The following is a 16,507-nucleotide window of genomic DNA, read 5'->3' as shown; positions in this document are numbered from 1 at the left end:
TTATACTGCACATATTCATCCTTTATATTTGCAAAGGATGGTAGAGCAACGAGTTCAAACTTGAAAAAGTCATGAGTTGATGGGGAAAGATGGGAGTGCTTCCTCCTCCTCCTCCTCTCTTTGTGTGAGTGGTTCTCTGTCAGACTGTCTTGATTTTTTGGTCACCGTGTTCAACATCCCACCCTAAACAAAGCACACATTTAGTCCCAAAACATTTAAAATTAGGGATGTCCCGATGCTGTCCTTTTTTGGTTTGTTTGTTTTTTTTTTAAATAATAATAATAAGCTTTTGTGGGCTGCACGGCAGACGAGTGGTTAGCACGCAAGTCTCACAGCTAGGAAACCCGAGTCCATTTCCACCCTCGACCATCTGCATGTTCTCCCCGTGCATGCGTGGGTTTTCTCCGGGTACTCCGGTTTCCTCCCACATTCCAAAAACATGTTAGGTTAATTGGCCACTCCAAATTGTCCATAGGTATGAATGTGAGTGTGAATGGTTGTTTGTCTATATGTGCCCTGTCATTGGCTGGCTGGTGACCAGTCCAGGGTGTACCCCGCTTCTCGCCCAAAGACAGCTGGGATAGGCTCCAGCACCCCCGCGACCCTCGTGAGGATAAGCGGTAGAAAATGAATGAATGAATGAATATGGTTAAGAAAATGGGTATTCAAAAAAATGCCTGGAGATCGGATTGGGACATCTTGGGACATCCCTATTTAAAATAGAAAGCGAGTGAGGCATGAGTGACCTGTCTGTGATCAACAACGTTGAGCAGCACTGAGGTCACGATGCAGCAGATGAAGTTGGCCAACATGAAGATCATCATCCTCTGCCACCGCCACAGCGGAATCTTCGTGTCACTACAATGAAACAGAAAACATCAGGTAACATCACGGAGCATCAATGCACGGCAGACTGAGTGATGTCCTACCCTGACTTAGTGCCCAAAATCTGCCCAACAACAAGATTGCAGACACCAACCCCAAACATGTGAATGGAGCTAGCGAGGCCCCAGGCTGTGCCGATGGTTGCTTGAGGCACAACGAGAGGGATACATGTCCACAGGCTCACCTACAAAATAATAATAATGCACAAAAGAAAAATGACATTTACAGTAAAGTCTCGTTATATCGATATTGTCGGGAGTCGGAAAAAATATCGATATAACCAGACTGTCGATATATCCGATCCTGCGCCAAACTGCATTAAAAGTGGGCAATAATGCACTCGACATTGTTCTATAGTATAGAACAATGTCGAGCAGCTTAAATCAATCTTTGCTTAAGGATTTCAATACCAAAAAAGAACACGGCGAACAGCTGCTTCCAGTCAACTTTATTTTTCACACTTCCACCACCAGAGCACAGCACACACACCGATTCCCGCACTTCCTGGTTCACAGGTCATGCTCAACCCGCCCCACATAGCTGGCCAAACACATGCCTGCAACAGAAGAACCAACTGCGTTCGTGGTTTCTCTCGCGTGTATAGATTCTATACACACAGCATGTACATATGAAAAACAGTGATTATTGCAAGCGATAAAAAGATATCTGAATACAACACAATTAAATACATGTATTTGTACGCTTGTGTCTTCGTTGGAATAGGTGTGTATGCTATGTCAGTTGGTTCTTCTGTTGCAGGCATGTGTTTGGCCAGCTATGTGGGGCGGGTTGAGCATGACCTGTGAACCAGGAAGTGCGGGAATCGGTGTGTGTGCTGTGCTCTGGTGGTGGAAGTGTGAAAAATAAAGTTGACTGGAAGCAGCCGTTCGCCGTGTTCTTTTTTGGTATTGAAATCCTTAAGCAAAGATTGATTTAAGCTGCTTTTGTATCGATATAAGCAGACCAAATTGGCTGGCGGGAGATGAAAAGGGCATCGTAGTAACCGGATTATCATAATAACCGGGTATCGTACTAACGGAACTAATTATATCATAAAAGACTAGAAATTTGCCGGGAAATGAAAATAGTATCGTAATAAGCAGTAATTCGTTATATATTCATTAATCAATATAACGAGACTTTACTGTATATGTCTCAAGCCAATTACCTGGGAGTGCAAGTCACCGATTCAAAGCTGAATCGTGTTTGCGGTCGAACATCACACCCTCGGAATCTTTTCGGATTTTTTTTTAAGATTACTTAATTAACTAATGATTGTGATTGATATTGATTATTGTTTATTATTTGTAAAATGGCCAAATTAACAAAGATACATTTATTCATTTTCTACCGCTTTTCCTCACGAGGGTGCTGGAGCCTATCCCAGCTGTCTTTGAGCGAGAGGCGCGGTACACCCTGTACTGGTGGCCAGCCAATCACAGGGCACATATAGACAAACAACCATTCACACTCACATTCATACTTATGAACAATTTGGAGTCGCCAATAACCTAGCATGTTTTTGGAATGTGGGAGGAAACCGGAGTACCCGGAGATGAAAACCCACGCATGCACGGGGAGAACATGCAAACTCCACACAAAGATGGCAGAGAGTGGAATTGAACCCTGGTGTCCTAGCTGTGAGGTCTGCGCACTAACCACTCGACCACCGTGCAACAAAGATACAAATATAAGTAATTCAGATGATGTGATATGAGGTGTAATACAGTATCTGTGACATGTGTGCGCCTTTAAGAAGCGGGGCCTGGAAAATGGCAAACGTGTGATGTCAGTTGGCTGGAGTTGAGTTGGAGTTGTTAGCTGAGTGCTAGCAGCGTGTTAGCAGTGTAGAGATTGCCCGACAGCAGCTCCTGTGCGAATGTTCACTGCATATGTGCTCTCTGCTTGTTAGTACAGCAGAGAACCATTGGTAGTATTTTACACCGGTCTGTCGGTGTCGGTAATGTTACTTTGTTGAGACAATAAGCACCAGGAAGTACGCTGTCAATGCTAATGTGTGAGTATATCTGATCTTGTTTATGTTATTTATGTCGAAGATGGTTTATTTTCTATTATTATGTCTACTTAATTGGGTTAAAACAATAATAGTAAAAAACATGCTTATGGCTATGCTTTAGACATAGACTTTCCTTATTGTCATTGCACAATAACACAGCAGTGAAATTGCCAACAAAATGTTGTTTTCTGGCTCCCGTGTAATAATAAATAATAAATAATAATGTGGAGAATAAATAGATGACATCAAATATGAACAACAATGTACAGCATAAACAGTAATTTGTACAAATAATTTAAATAATTTAGAATAAATAACAATAATTTGGAAAATATATCATTTATTACTTTAGAATCCTACTTTGGGGAAATTCACGTATAGCGGGCCGAATGTAATTGCAACACTTCTTAATGATTCCTTTTTGCACTACGGTCTGCTGTGTAATAACTTTGTTACACATTAATAGATGCGTGTCGGTGAGCACATAAAAAGCACATAAAAGCCACACTCACAGAAACACAGGGGTAAATGATTCCAAGCCAAATGGTGCAGACAAGAGGAGGGATGAAGGTGAAGGCTAGGAGTCCGAACACGGGAAGACCGAGGATGGCACAGGACATGGCAAAAATCCCTCGCTTCCCCATGTGATCCTGAAACACACCAGACAGCATGTTAAATGTACCGTTCATAATTTCCCAATGGCGTGGAGAGTCACAACTTACTATGAGAATGCCGACAATGGCAGAGAGGACCAGTGAGCTGTCGTAAACGGCCCCTGCAATGTAGGCCGCCTCCTCCTGAGTGTAGTCGGTGTATTTATCCTGAATGAACTTACTATAAACAGGAAACAAGAGTAGAAGTTAGAATATTCACTCTTTCCACATCAGTTTGCCTTTTGTTTTCCTTCTTGTTATGACCTAGCATCAGCAATAAAAGGGTAGATTCCGTTGTAAAAGAACATGGTGGTGAGGACCAGCAGCCAGTATCTCAACGGCAGCAGTTTCACATCCTGGATTCTCTAAGGAAAAACATCCCATGAGAGAAGTTAGTCACTTTCTCAACAATACATACGTACATCTGCTTTACAATACGAGACATGTGTATTTCATGACATGGCTTCAGGGTTGTAGCTTTTTATACAAGACTGCTGAATTTAAATGTCACAAAAATACTTGGACATATGCTAAGGTCCATATCGCCCAACCCTGCTAAATAATGGTAGATGGTAGAAAAAGGTTCAGAACAGGAGTTCCAATTTTTTTGCCCCAAATTCCAAAGAGGACCAGTTCCAGACCAATGAGAGGAACAGAACTTGGCCATAAAACTGAGCCCCCAGAACCCCAGGTTTAGAACATTTTGTACCACTTTGCGGGAGTCCTCCTGGTTCGCCTCATCCAGACCCAGCTGCTTCATCCCCGCCTTGTCCAGAATGCTGACTATGATGGCAGCCGCAAAGCTCAACACACACAAAATGGCACCTGCAAAACCCAATAGAAATGTGACATGAGTTGCCGGTTGGGATTGCTCCTCCATGGCCTCTTGCTGGTCTCTTCGGGGAGATGCTTCGGGGGCGGGTCTTGGGGAGTCGGCCCTGGCTCCAAATGCGCATAACAAAAACATCAAGTAACGGCAAATAAAATTTCATGGTACAGGGAAGTTGTAGCCAACCTTTCCTGACACAGAGCAAATCTGTCTAGCATGTAAGGGCATTTAGATCAACAATACTATCTGCCCCAATGGCTGGACGGGACAAAAAAAAAAAAAAGAAGAAATGCGACATGAGAATCTAATCACAATATGATTTTATCAGAGCGGTACTTACCACCCCAGAGGGTCCACTGCATTCCAAGCCTTTCTTCAAACCTTTGCGTCAAGAAGAAGTTGAGGACTGACCCCAAGCGAGCGAATGCTAAAGTCAGCCCAAACGCAAAGGCCAATTCCTTCCCTTTGAACCAGAGGGCGGTGATGCAGTTCTGAACAACTACAGAGAAAAAGAACAGGTTATCATGCCGTTTACAGGAAATGTTGTTTTAATAAACCATTAATAAAGCACGCTCACTGCTCAGAGATCCGTTGCCTGATCCGAACACAAATCGGCCTGTGAGCATGAGTGGCAGCAGGTAAGGACTTCCTCTGAAGTGGGAACCCAGGGCGAATACAGTAGAACCCAAAACACACAAGGAGGAGAACAGCAACACTCCGACTGTGGAGAGTTAGAAAGAATAAATACAAATAAATACAAAAAGAGCTAAAACAAACACAACATAAAATAAAAAGTATGTCAACTACAGCAAGCAGTGAAAAAATTGATTGATCCACGCACCAGCAGCCAGAGGTTTTTTTTCTAATTGGAGACCTACCATCCATCCATATAACATAAGACATCTTGCATCAATGCAGTGTTACTTTTACGCCAGATGTAATGGAACACACACTTTCCGACAAGTTCCATTTCTGGCTAAATATTCTTTTTGTTCAGCACTGACCTCAACTGAGGCAAGTGAGGCCTGCTGTTGTTTGGATGTTGTTGGGGGGTCTTTTGTGACCTCTTGGTTGAGTCGTTGCTGCACTCGTGTAAATTTGGTGGGCCGACCACTGTTCCATGATTTTGTCATTTGTGGATAGTGGCTCTCACTGTGGTTTGCTGGAGTCCCAAAACTTTAGAAATGGCTTTATAACTAGAGGAATTGAACGCAGGTGTGATAAGCACAGTTATGTAATGTTTTGACAGAGATGCTATTTTCTCTTTCATTGAAAAACTGCATTTTGTGTTCAGTTGTGTTGTCAAATGCGTACCACAAATCGAGTTGCCTAACTGGTGACATCCAAAAAATAGGACGACCGGATGTTGGACAGAACCAGTCATGTTTCTGGTCGGATCGTGTAGTGACATGTGACCACACTTTGGACACCTGTCTCACAGATTTTGTCTTGAAGCTTATTGTATAAAACAATTAAAATTGAAGAAGCCCATTTTTAGCAATTACCAGTTAAGCCAGATGTAATTGGTAAAACAATATAAAATCATCTTACAGCGGTTTCCCAGTTTGTCAATCAGAAATCCAGCTAGGATGACCACAACTGCATTCCTGATGATGAAAAAATAATAAGCCAGGTTTATGGTTTATGCACAGCTTTGCTTTCAAGGCATGCCAATGTCTGTGTGCACTTACGTCCATGCGCAAACAGCATAGAGAAGATTGAACTGCTGGGGAGTCATCCCCAGGCCCACCACACAATCCACTGTTCCATTGATCACTGTTGTATTGGAACATGTCAGGTTCTGAGGGAATGAGGACAAGGATAAAGGTTATTATCATGCGACTAATTTTACCTTAAGACACCCTCATACCCCTTGAAACTGAGCCTGCAGGACGCCGGGGATGTCAAAGCAGTAGTAGGGGCCAAACGACAACAGACAGTTGAAGAACAGCACCAAAAAGCGATAGTGATCTGAAAAATGACACACTTGTGGCTTATGTGTTACTCTAATATAGTATATGCATGTTAACATACGGTATGTTATACATTATGCATTTGACAGTGTAGACTAGTAATACAAATAATTACATTTGGTAAGTATTGATGAGTATTAACATTAGCATACCCGTTCAAACATTTTAGACTAGCTGAAAATGTTGGAACATGTCAGTAACTCACCTCGAGAAACGCTGGTCATGTGACTAAGGACAATTTCGTTTTTTTTAAGAAAAGAATTATCAAACTTACCCTTCATCACCATCCGAGCCATACTAAGAGGTTAAGACACTGTAATTGACATCATCTTGCGTTGTTTTTACATGGACAAGATAGCATTGTGACTTGTGACGACGACGTGTCAGATGCCGGATAAAAAAACAAACTAATCCTACAATAATGTGGATGTACTGTCACAATGGAACAGTATGTTTACAAATCTGCACAGGCGGAGTCTCAGCTGCCTGTACACTGTTTTTCAACCATAACCCTTTAACAAGCGCTGTGCTTTTTGCCGGTTAGCATAAGGCTACTTAAAGTAGTTAGTTGTAACTCTTGCTTGAGTTCAACGTTTTGAAGTTGTTTTGACATATTATGTCCCTTGCCGGACACAGCTACATACATTTTAAAGTTTCAAGAAAAAAACACATACTGTAATGGCGGCTGAATGACTGCGTGAGGATGGCTGTACAGTATTCAGTTGGCCATTTGTTTTCAACAGAAACATACAGCACTGAATATCTTGCAGGCAGAATTAGCTACACACGTGAAGCATATAGCAAACACTTCCTTCTCTTCTTATTCTACGCCCTTTCCCTCCAAACACGTGCTCTAACCAGTACACTGGTAACCAGTATACTGCCATCTATAGCTCACATATGAAACAGCAGCTTGGAGCGACACAATACACCCTTCGCTACAACACATTCGTTATTTTCGTTATTTATTCAATGAGGAAATACAGTGCAGTGTCATGGATCTTGTGTTTAATTGAATTCTTCACACAATCCGAAGTAGACGTCACTGTAAGAAGAATTGATTTATTGCATCTGTACTTAGTAGTGTTAAAAATTGGGTACTAGTAAAGTCAGGAAATTTTCACAGACGATTTGCACACATTATTAGGTCATACTAAATAATACAAATATGAGAAAAAATGTTTAAATGATGCTTGTTTGTATATTTAACTGTTCAATATCTCTTGAACTACGTTTGGATTTTGCATGTTTATGAAACAAAAACAGTGACTTTTCTGCCTTCAGCCTTGCATGAAAAAGAATGTCATAGCTCCCCCTAGTGGTTGTGATATATAAAACATGATGCACGAGGCAGCGTTTATGTTATTATTAATATTTTTCCATTTCATTTGTTTTCTCGTGTTCCTTTAATAGTCCTTCTGGATTAATGATTAGTGCTTGAAATAATAATAATAATACTAATAAGATCTTATTTATCTGTACTATACAGACTGAACTTGAAACTGAAACCAGGAACGTGCAACACAATGGAGAGCATACAAGGTCACTTCTTTCAGTACACATTCAAATATGTCCATGGTAATAAACAGTTGTCTTAAAATGCCAGAATATTAAAACAAAGATGACAACATGTAAAAATCCCTCTAAAACTGGCATCACAATTAAAAAGAGGTATAAAAAAACTTTCAAACTTGAGAAAACTCAGTTGATAGAGCGAGATGGGGGTGCTTCATCTCCCTCATCCTCACTTTCCTCTTCTTCTCTTTGGTTGAGCGGCTCTCTGTCAGACTCTCTCTCGGTCTGTCCTGATTTTTTGGTCATCTTGTTCAACATCCCACCCTAAACAACACACATTCAGTGGTAAATAATGTACATTTCAATTAGCAAGGGAGCGTGAGATGTGAGACCTGTCTGTGGTCGACAACGTTGAGCAGCACTGAGGTGACGATGCAGCAGATGGTGTTGGCCAACATGAAGATCATCATCCTCTGCCACCGCCACAGCGGAATCTTTGTATCACTAAAAAAAGAAAATCATGCAGCATGAAGACACAGCATCGCACACTGATATCAGACATTTCAATCGAGTTCGAGTTCAATTCCCCCCTCGGCCATCTCTGTGTGGAGTTTGCATGTTCTCCCCGTGCATGCGTGGGTTTTCTCCGGGTACTCCGGTTTCCTCCCACATTCCAAAAACATGCTAGGTTAATTGGCCACTCCAAATTGTCCATAGGTATGAATGTGAGTGTGAATGGTTGTTTGTCTATATGTGCCCTGTGATTGGCTGGCCACCAGTCCAGGGTGTACCCCGCCTCTCGCCGGAAAGACGGCTGGGATAGGCTCCAGCACCCCCGCGACCCTCGTGAGGATAAGTGGTAGAAAATGAATGAATGAATTTTTGGAATGTGGAGAATGTCGTAATATTTTGGGAATAAAGTCCATAAAGTTGTATGGTCATATCACCTCGTACTTCGGTATGTGACAAAAATGTAAAAATAAAAAAAATTAAAATTAATAAAATAAATAGAATTTAAAAAAAAAACTTTAACTATATTAGGAATGCAGGAAGTGAACAAATGTAACAGTTACTGATTGTAAAAGTACCAGATGGAGGGGTAGGATTTAATAAGCTTTGCTTCTTCCTACTCCTTTTGGACATGTGGAACTGTGAACTGATTATGGGATCCTACCTTGTTTTGGTGCCCAAAATCTGCCCGACAACCAGATTGGAGACGCCGATCCCGATCATCTGGATCGAGGTAGCGAGGCCCATAGCTGTGCCGATGGTGGCTTGAGGCACCACGAGAGGAATGGATGGCCACATGCTTGCCTGCAAGAGAGTTCAAGAATTCAAAGCACAAACACTTCCTGGGGTCGCTAGTTGTGTCACATTCAGGCAAACACGTCCAACTCACGGCAGCAAAGGAGTACGTGACTCCCAGCCAGATGGTGGAAACCAAAGGAGGGACGAAGGTGAAGGCGAGCAGTCCGAACACGGGCAGTGTGAACAAGGCACAGGCCACGGCGAAAATCCCCCGCAGACCCACATAATCCTAAACCACCACGACAATGTCTCACACATCCTTTAAGTGAACATTTCGACGGTGTCAAGAGTCCCAACTTACGATTAGAATGCCGACACTGGCAGAGAGGACGAGGGAGCTGTCGTAAACGGCCCCGGCAATGTAGGACGCCTCCTTCTGAGAGTAGTCAATGTATTTGTCCTGAATGAACTTACTAGACAGGGAATCACAAGTTGTGTTCTTAAAAGTCTGGAAATGCTCATTTTCTATTTCATTGTCGCTACCTGGCATCAGCGATGAAGGGGAAGATTCCGTTATAAAAGAACATGATGGTGAGAACCAGCAGCCAGTATCTCAACGACAGCAGTTTTACATCCTGAATTCTCTATAAAATACAAAATGAGGGACATACAGAATTCCACAATGGAAGAAGATCATTCGTGTGATTAGAACAGCGTTTGTACCACTTTGCGAGACTCCTCCTGAATGGCGCCATCCAGCCCCAGCTGCCTCATTCCCACCTTGTCCAGAGTGCTGACGATGATGGCGGACGTAAAGCTCAACACACACAGGAGAGCACCTATGAATTACATAAAAGCTGCCCTATAATGCAACATTGACTTTTTAATGATGCTATAACAGTAATATTCATTCATTCATTCATTTTCTACCGCTTAATCTCACAAGGGTTGCGGGGGTGCTGGAGCCTATCCCAGCTGTCTTCGGGACGAGAGGCGATGTACACCCTGGACTGGTGGCCAGCCAATCACAGGACACATATAGACAAACAACCATTCACACTCACATTCATACCAGGGCTCGACAATAACGATGTACCGATGGCCCGGGGCAAGTTAAAACAAAATTGGGGCAAGTAAATCTAATCAGTGATATTCCCGTCGGGCAAGTGCACTTTGGCATGCCGTACTGCCAAGAGTTTTTTTTAAAGCGGTTCTTGTTGGGTGTTGGTAAAACACGGACTGCGTAATTCCGGTGGTAATTTGCAAAGCAATCCTTGCAAATCTTGAAATGGACCAATCAGAATCGTTTATTTAGACCGCGTTTTACCCACACCCGATCTTGTTCGCGATCAACCAATCAGCGATGGTTTGACTAGGAAAACACCCTGCCAACATGGTCTAATTCTTCATCAACATGTGAAGGAAAACAGCAAAAAGTGATGAAAGGGTGCCTCCTAAACAAGTATTTTATTAGCGGCAGCAAATCAAATGATGGCACAGGTGAGTGAACCAGATTGCTGTGACAATTTGAAGTGGTCACAATGAAACACCAGCGATTAGATCCAATACCAAGTGCTGATTTTGCACAAGCTACAAAATCTAGCGCTTCCATTTCTCTGTGGATTTTTCTCACCATTGCTTCACAAATTATTGTTTGACCATTGAGCTTTTTTTCTGGATTAAAAACACTTTACTAGTACACAAATGTGTCTATTCAATAATGTTTCATTGTGGTGCACAACTTATAAAAGGCAAAGTGCCTAGAAGTCTCTAGACAATCCAGATTTCCATGCAACGTCATGATCTATGTAGGAAAACAACCAAAAGAAATGATAATCATTTCATCTTTATTTGGGATTCTCATGTGATGCCACAAAAATGAGATGATATCATTATGGCAGTCTTTTCATTTTACATGGGGCAAGTTCGGGCAAGTAGTTCTCACCTTAAGGATTCCCCATGGGCAAGTCATTTTGGTTTTTAATGTAGAGCCCTGCATACCTATGGACAATTTGGAGCCGCCAATTAACCTAGCATGTTTTTTTTTTTGTTTTTGTTTTTTGTCCCGTCCAGCCATTGGGGCAGATAGTATTGTTGATCTAAATGCCCTTACATGCTAGACAGATTTGCTCTGTGTCAGGAAAGGTTGGCTACAACTTCCCTGTACCATGAAATTTTATTTGCCGTTATTTGATGTTTTTGTTATGCCATTTGGAGCGACTGGACCGGAGCAAGAAGAAACACAGAAAAGAAGAAGAGAAAGGTAGGGTGGGGGGGGGCAGTAGAGAGAGAGACAAAAACAGCAGCAACAAGAATTCCCATAACAACAACAGTGACAAACAGAACAGTTAAATGTCAATGATGGCTCAGGGTCACACTGGAGATGATATCAGTGAAATGAAACAGTCCAACTTACCAGTAGCAATAGTAACAATGAAGACATGAACCGTGATAGTAAACACAATTACAGCCATACAGTTACAGTAATTAAAATCTCACTGCTTGACATCATTTTTACTGTAATAATAGCATACCAAAAGCATATAGACATCAGGGATAAGACGGTTGATTGTATAGAGAAGCACCCATGTGCTGTGAGTGTCCATATGGAGGTGTGTACTTCTGTGTATATATTCATGTATGTGAATGCGAGTGTGTGAATGTGTAATTGTCACTGAGAATGACAAAAGGAGAGAGACTGCCTTCTACCACCCAGCAAACCCCGCCCCGCGCAGCCAGGTCAAGCCCCCACCGCCAGAGATCCCCCGGCCCCGTGGGTGTGGGCAAAGCCAGGGCCGACTCCCCAAGACCCGCCCCTGAAGCAACTCCCCGAAGAGACCAGCAAGAGGCCATGGAGGAGCAATCCCAACCGGCAACAGGGCGCCAGCAGGCCGGAGGAGAGCCGCACCCCCGAGACCAGCGGGAGACCATACCCCACTAGGGCAGAAGGACATCGAAGGCCACACACCCGTGGGCACAGGGGCGCCCCCGCCAGCCGGAAGGGAGCCCGTCCACGGCCGGAGGCGCCGCCCCCCGCCCCCCACACACCCCCAGGAAGCAGAACCCTGCCCGCCCCAGGTAACCCCAGGCCTGACCACCGACATAGGACCGCCCAGGCCAGGACAGAAGAGGCCCGGGCACACTGCCCCATGGAGGACCGGGCGGTAGAGATGGAACGCCCTGCGCCAGACCCCCGCAGAGCCCCCCCCCGTATATCTATATGGCCATATACACACACACCCACATATATATATATATATACGTATATATATATATAATAAAACTAATCGTTATTTATCTAAGTATTTAAAACAATAAATACATAAAATAATCTCAGACACACGCGCACACCCCATCCACTCAATACACACACGTCCCCGGGTGGGGGCGTCCGGGGCATCACAGGGCGGGGGACCCAGGGGTCCCAGACCCACAACCAGGCCCCAAGCCCAAAGAGGTACGGACCGCCAAGGCATAGCACCCCCAGACTCCCCTCGGCCACGGCATCAGGGCTACGGCAGTGTGGCAGACAAAGGAGCGGGTGAGGGGAAGAGGCCCGCACATGAGCAAGCGGAGGGGGCGAGCAGGCGAGTGGTGAGGCGCTCCACTGGGCCAGCCGACACCCGCCGTCAGCTCACCCCCGTGAGGGAGAGCCATAGCTCCAAGTCATGGGGAGGCCAAGCACCAGAGCCGAGGAGTTAAGACCAGCACAAGGCCACCGACGGACCCCACCATCCACCGGGAGGGCCAGCCCCCCCCCCCCCCCCCGCCCCCAGAACCAGCAGCGCTCCATCCACGTACCGGAGAACCATCCCCAACGAGCCCTAAGGCAAGACTGGGGATGGGCAAAGACAGGGACAGCGATGCGGCAGAGCATAGGACCAGTGGCAGCAGACGCCCGGAAGAGCACCGCCCCCCCAGCAGGCCCCACTCCGAGGAGCATGCTCCCCCATCCCCACACGCCACCCAGGCTCCCCATGAGCAGGATCAGGCCCCCTCCCAACACACAGCCCGGTCCCCGCAGCAGCCACCACAGCGCAACAACCCCAAGCCACCACTGTAGACTTCCGGCCACCAGCAACACGGACCCCACCGCCTGGAGGCCGGCGAACGCCCCCCCAAGGGCACGTGGGGGCCCGCAACCCAGGACAGACCCAGGGAGGTAGCGCCAACCAAGACCCTAGGGCAAGCCCCGGCGTCAGCTGGTTCCAGCGGGACCCCAGGAAGGCCAGGCATACCAGACCAAAATATCCTGCAGCCCAGGGCACCCCGAGCGAGCCGCCAAGCCCCAGCAGCCAGCGGGCCAATCGCGGGGGTAGGCAGTAGGCTCTCCGGTCCCGCCCGCTACACCTGTGTGTGTGATGATGGTATTGTGTAGATTGTGCAATTAAAAATAGGCCTGCCACTTATGGCTGACCTATGTGTGTGGTGTATGTGTATGTGTGTGTGTGGAGGGAAGCTGAGCAATGGTGGGTCCCATGCCTGCCCAGGTCCCCCCCAGAACTGAGTGTCTAAGGTGCGGTTAAAATTGAAGGGTGACCAAGCCAGAGGAATGCCGAGGACAAAAGGGCATCCGCAAGGAAACCCTTCGCCCCCGGCATAACCAGTTGCAGGCCACCCCCCAAAGTCCTACATGTATGTGAGGTGGTGCAGTGCAGCAGGGAGGACCGGGGCCCCACACACGCCCACCCCGCACTACCGACCAACCGAGCCGGGCAAGCCAGCCGCCCGGAGCAAGCCCTGGGCCACAGGACCAACCACGAGCCCCACCCAGCCCATCGTGGCAGCCAGTCCGGCCTGCCAGCTCCCCCCGGAGGGCTCCACCAGAGATTGTGCCAGCTACGCCACCCCCGGACCACCAGGAGCCGCGGACAAACCACACGCCCCGAGGCAGCTCCTACAACCACCAGAACAGCAGGGACCACGCCCCGGCAACACATCCGTCACCATGGCAGCCCAGGGAGTGACACCACAGAGACCGCAGGAGAACCGGGACCCACATGGGGAAGAGCCCAACCCCGCCCCCCGGGCACGTGAGCCAAGAGTGCCAGGGCGGGACAGAGACACACACACTAGGCAGCAGAGCCCACCAGGTAAACGACACCCCAACAGCCGCAAAAAGTGAATGCCCCCCAGTCCCACCCTCCGCCACAGCGCCGACCCGTCTCCACCACATCTCCCATCCACCCACGGACCCGCCGAGTAGGACACCCGGGAGGCGTTGTTTTTGCATGTTTTTGGAATGTGGGAGGAAACCGGAGTACCTGGAGAAAACCCACACATGCTGGGACACATGACTCATCAACTTTGCTTAAATATGTCATATATTGTGGGGCTGCACGGCAGGCGAGTGGTTAGCACGCAGGCCCGAGTTCAATTCCACCCTCGGCCATCTCTGTGTGGAGTTTGCATGTTCTCCCCATACATGCGTAATATGAAAATAATGTCACAACATTTACAGGTCCTTCCACTACTTACCACCCCAGAGAGTCCACTGCATGCCAAACCTTTCTTCAAACCTCTGCGTGAAGAAGAAGTTGAGGACGGATCCCATGCGAGAGAATGCTAAGGTCAGCCCAAAAGCTAAGGCCAGTTCTTTCCCCTTGAACCAGAAGGCAGTGATGCGGTTCTGAACAACTGAACAGGAAGTTGAAAATAAAGGAGTTGAACCGTAATTACTCAGAATGAAGAATACTGTGGTGACGTATTTCGCTTACTGGTCAGGGATCCGTTGCCAGATCCGAACAGGAGTCGGCCTGTGAGCATGAGTGGCAGCAGGTAGGGAGTTCCTCTGAAGTGGGAACCCAGGGCGAAAAGAGAGGAACCCAAAACGCACAAAAAGGAGAAAAGGAACACCCCGACTGTGGAGAGACCAAATAAAAACAAATACATATCATGTGTGCATTACAGGGGCATGATTGTGTACTATGGAATGAAATCATCTTACAGCGGTTGCCCAGTTTGTCAATGAGGAAACCAGCGAGGATCACCACTACTGCATTCCTGATGATGAGATAAACATGATGAGTTTAACTCATACACAAGGGAAGGTCAGTCTTTACAGTGTGTGTGTGCGTGTGTGTGTGTGTGCGTGTGTGTGTGCGCACTTACGTCCATGCATAGATAGCATAGAGAAGATTGTACTGCTGAGGGGTCATACCCAAGCCCACCACACAGTCCACTGTCCCATTTATCACTGTCGCATTGGGACATGTCAGGTTCTGTCAAGTGATAAGTGTTATCATTTGATTACATTGATACACTCTTGATAGAAAGGCACTGAACCAGGCACTAGTTGTATTACCCCCTGAAACTGATCCTGCAGAACACTGGGGATGTCAAAGCAGAAGTAGGAGCCGAATGTCAACATGCAGTTGAAGAACAGCACCAGAAAGCGATAGTAACCTGGAAAATGTCACAATTGTAATGGTAATGGTAATGGTTTTATTTCATTTGAACATGCATCAAATTACAATTGAGTGCATCACATAATCAGTTCACAGTTCCAAAAGGAGTAGGAAGAAGCAAAACTTATTAAATCCTACCCCTCCATCTGGTACTGTTACATTTGTTCACTTCCTGCTTTCCCAATATAGTTTAACTTTTTATTTTATTTTTGTCACGTACCGAGGTACGAGGTGATATGAGCATCCAATGCCATAATGGGTACCATAGTAAGTGTCAATATAGTGATATATATATAGCACATCAGGACTGGTTCAAGACTCTTCATCCTTGTATTTAGCAAACATCAACTGCTTGTATTGTTTCTTGAATTGGCTCATCGTTGTGCATTGTTTGAGGGTCAATCCACTCAATCCATTCCATAGTTTGATTCCACATATACATTGTGACTTATATTCTGATGTAGTGGAAATACAGTCACTTATCGTGCATATTCACTGACATGAATAATTGTTCTAGGAAGTATGAACAAGTAAAGCACACTATTTTAGCTTTGGATATTCAATTTTGTCTGAAATACTAAATGACTTGATGAAATTGATTTTGGTATCACAAACAAAGGTATTTAAAAGGGGTAAAATTGCATTAATTAACAAAAAGTTGGCATTCAGCAACTTTTAGTCACTACAATCTGCTGAGTTGGCCAATTGTTGTGAGCCAATTCTATACGACAAGCTAGGAATCGGCTCATATGACCAAGCAGAAATCAGTGTTGTAGATGAAAAAGTTAACAAACGTACCTTTCTCCGCAGGTTGTGCCATTTTGAGAGAGGAAAAGGCGACTGCTTGGAGAAAGGCTCACTCAGTGCATTTAGTGTTGTTTACAAGCTACATTAGCATGGCGCTCATACAGAATCTGACAACTATGTGGATGAGTCTTCGCACTGTTGTGGCGTAGCGTTTTCTTTATAAATCTGTTCAC

At 45.5% G+C, this 16,507-nt stretch overlaps 2 protein-coding genes across 6 annotated transcripts; both read right to left on the bottom strand.

Annotated features, from left to right (window-relative positions):
- Position 1: 1 nt before the first annotated feature.
- LOC131109304 (lysosomal dipeptide transporter MFSD1-like) lies at positions 2-7,023 on the bottom strand. Of its 5 annotated transcripts, XM_058061177.2 has the most exons (13): positions 6,632-7,023; positions 6,255-6,355; positions 6,076-6,185; positions 5,936-5,991; positions 4,962-5,105; positions 4,725-4,883; positions 4,265-4,380; positions 3,820-3,920; positions 3,625-3,736; positions 3,415-3,552; positions 930-1,069; positions 747-858; positions 2-183 (listed from the first exon to the last, which is right to left on the bottom strand). In XM_058061177.2, the coding sequence occupies exons 1-13, from the start codon at positions 6,651-6,653 to the stop codon at positions 70-72; spliced, it is 1,425 nt and encodes a 474-aa protein (XP_057917160.2). In that variant the 5' UTR covers positions 6,654-7,023; the 3' UTR covers positions 2-69. The 5 variants fall into 5 exon arrangements, with proteins under 5 accessions (XP_057917160.2, XP_057917161.2, XP_078644877.1 ...); XM_058061178.2 differs by lacking the exon at positions 6,255-6,355; XM_078788751.1 differs by lacking the exon at positions 6,632-7,023 and having other exon boundaries at positions 6,255-6,587.
- Positions 7,024-7,073: 50 nt separating this feature from the next.
- On the bottom strand, positions 7,074-16,491 carry LOC131109302 (lysosomal dipeptide transporter MFSD1). Its single transcript, XM_058061176.2, has 13 exons — positions 16,326-16,491; positions 15,425-15,525; positions 15,232-15,341; positions 15,068-15,123; positions 14,838-14,981; positions 14,599-14,757; positions 9,844-9,959; positions 9,664-9,764; positions 9,482-9,593; positions 9,272-9,409; positions 9,047-9,186; positions 8,265-8,376; positions 7,074-8,196 (listed from the first exon to the last, which is right to left on the bottom strand). Exons 1-13 carry the CDS (start codon positions 16,345-16,347, stop codon positions 8,059-8,061), a joined length of 1,449 nt encoding a protein of 482 aa, XP_057917159.1. The 5' UTR covers positions 16,348-16,491; the 3' UTR covers positions 7,074-8,058.
- Positions 16,492-16,507: the final 16 nt, after the last annotated feature.

Source organism: Doryrhamphus excisus, unplaced genomic scaffold (assembly GCF_037039965.1).
Source record: "Doryrhamphus excisus strain RoL-2023G ecotype Guam unplaced genomic scaffold, RoL_Dexc_Guam_v1.1 HiC_scaffold_24, whole genome shotgun sequence".
Lineage (NCBI taxonomy): Eukaryota > Metazoa > Chordata > Actinopteri > Syngnathiformes > Syngnathidae > Doryrhamphus > Doryrhamphus excisus.
The sequence above is the reverse complement of the archived record's forward strand: the minus strand, read 5'-3'. Positions and strand labels throughout refer to the sequence as shown.

Coding starts and splice junctions, on each gene's coding strand:
- LOC131109304 (XM_078788751.1), bottom strand. CDS start 6,416: ATGTTAACATGCATATACTATATTAGAGTAACACATAAGCCACAAGTG. Junction 3,737..3,819: donor CCTTTTATTGCTGATGCTAG/GTCATAACAAGA, acceptor TCCTGTTTATAG/TAAGTTCATTCAGGATAAAT. Junction 859..929: donor ATTTTGGGCACTAAGTCAGG/GTAGGACATCAC, acceptor GTTTCATTGTAG/TGACACGAAGATTCCGCTGT.
- LOC131109302 (XM_058061176.2), bottom strand. CDS start 16,347: ATGGCACAACCTGCGGAGAAAG. Junction 15,124..15,231: donor TATGCTATCTATGCATGGAC/GTAAGTGCGCAC, acceptor TCTCATCATCAG/GAATGCAGTAGTGGTGATCC. Junction 9,187..9,271: donor TCACGTACTCCTTTGCTGCC/GTGAGTTGGACG, acceptor ACTCTCTTGCAG/GCAAGCATGTGGCCATCCAT.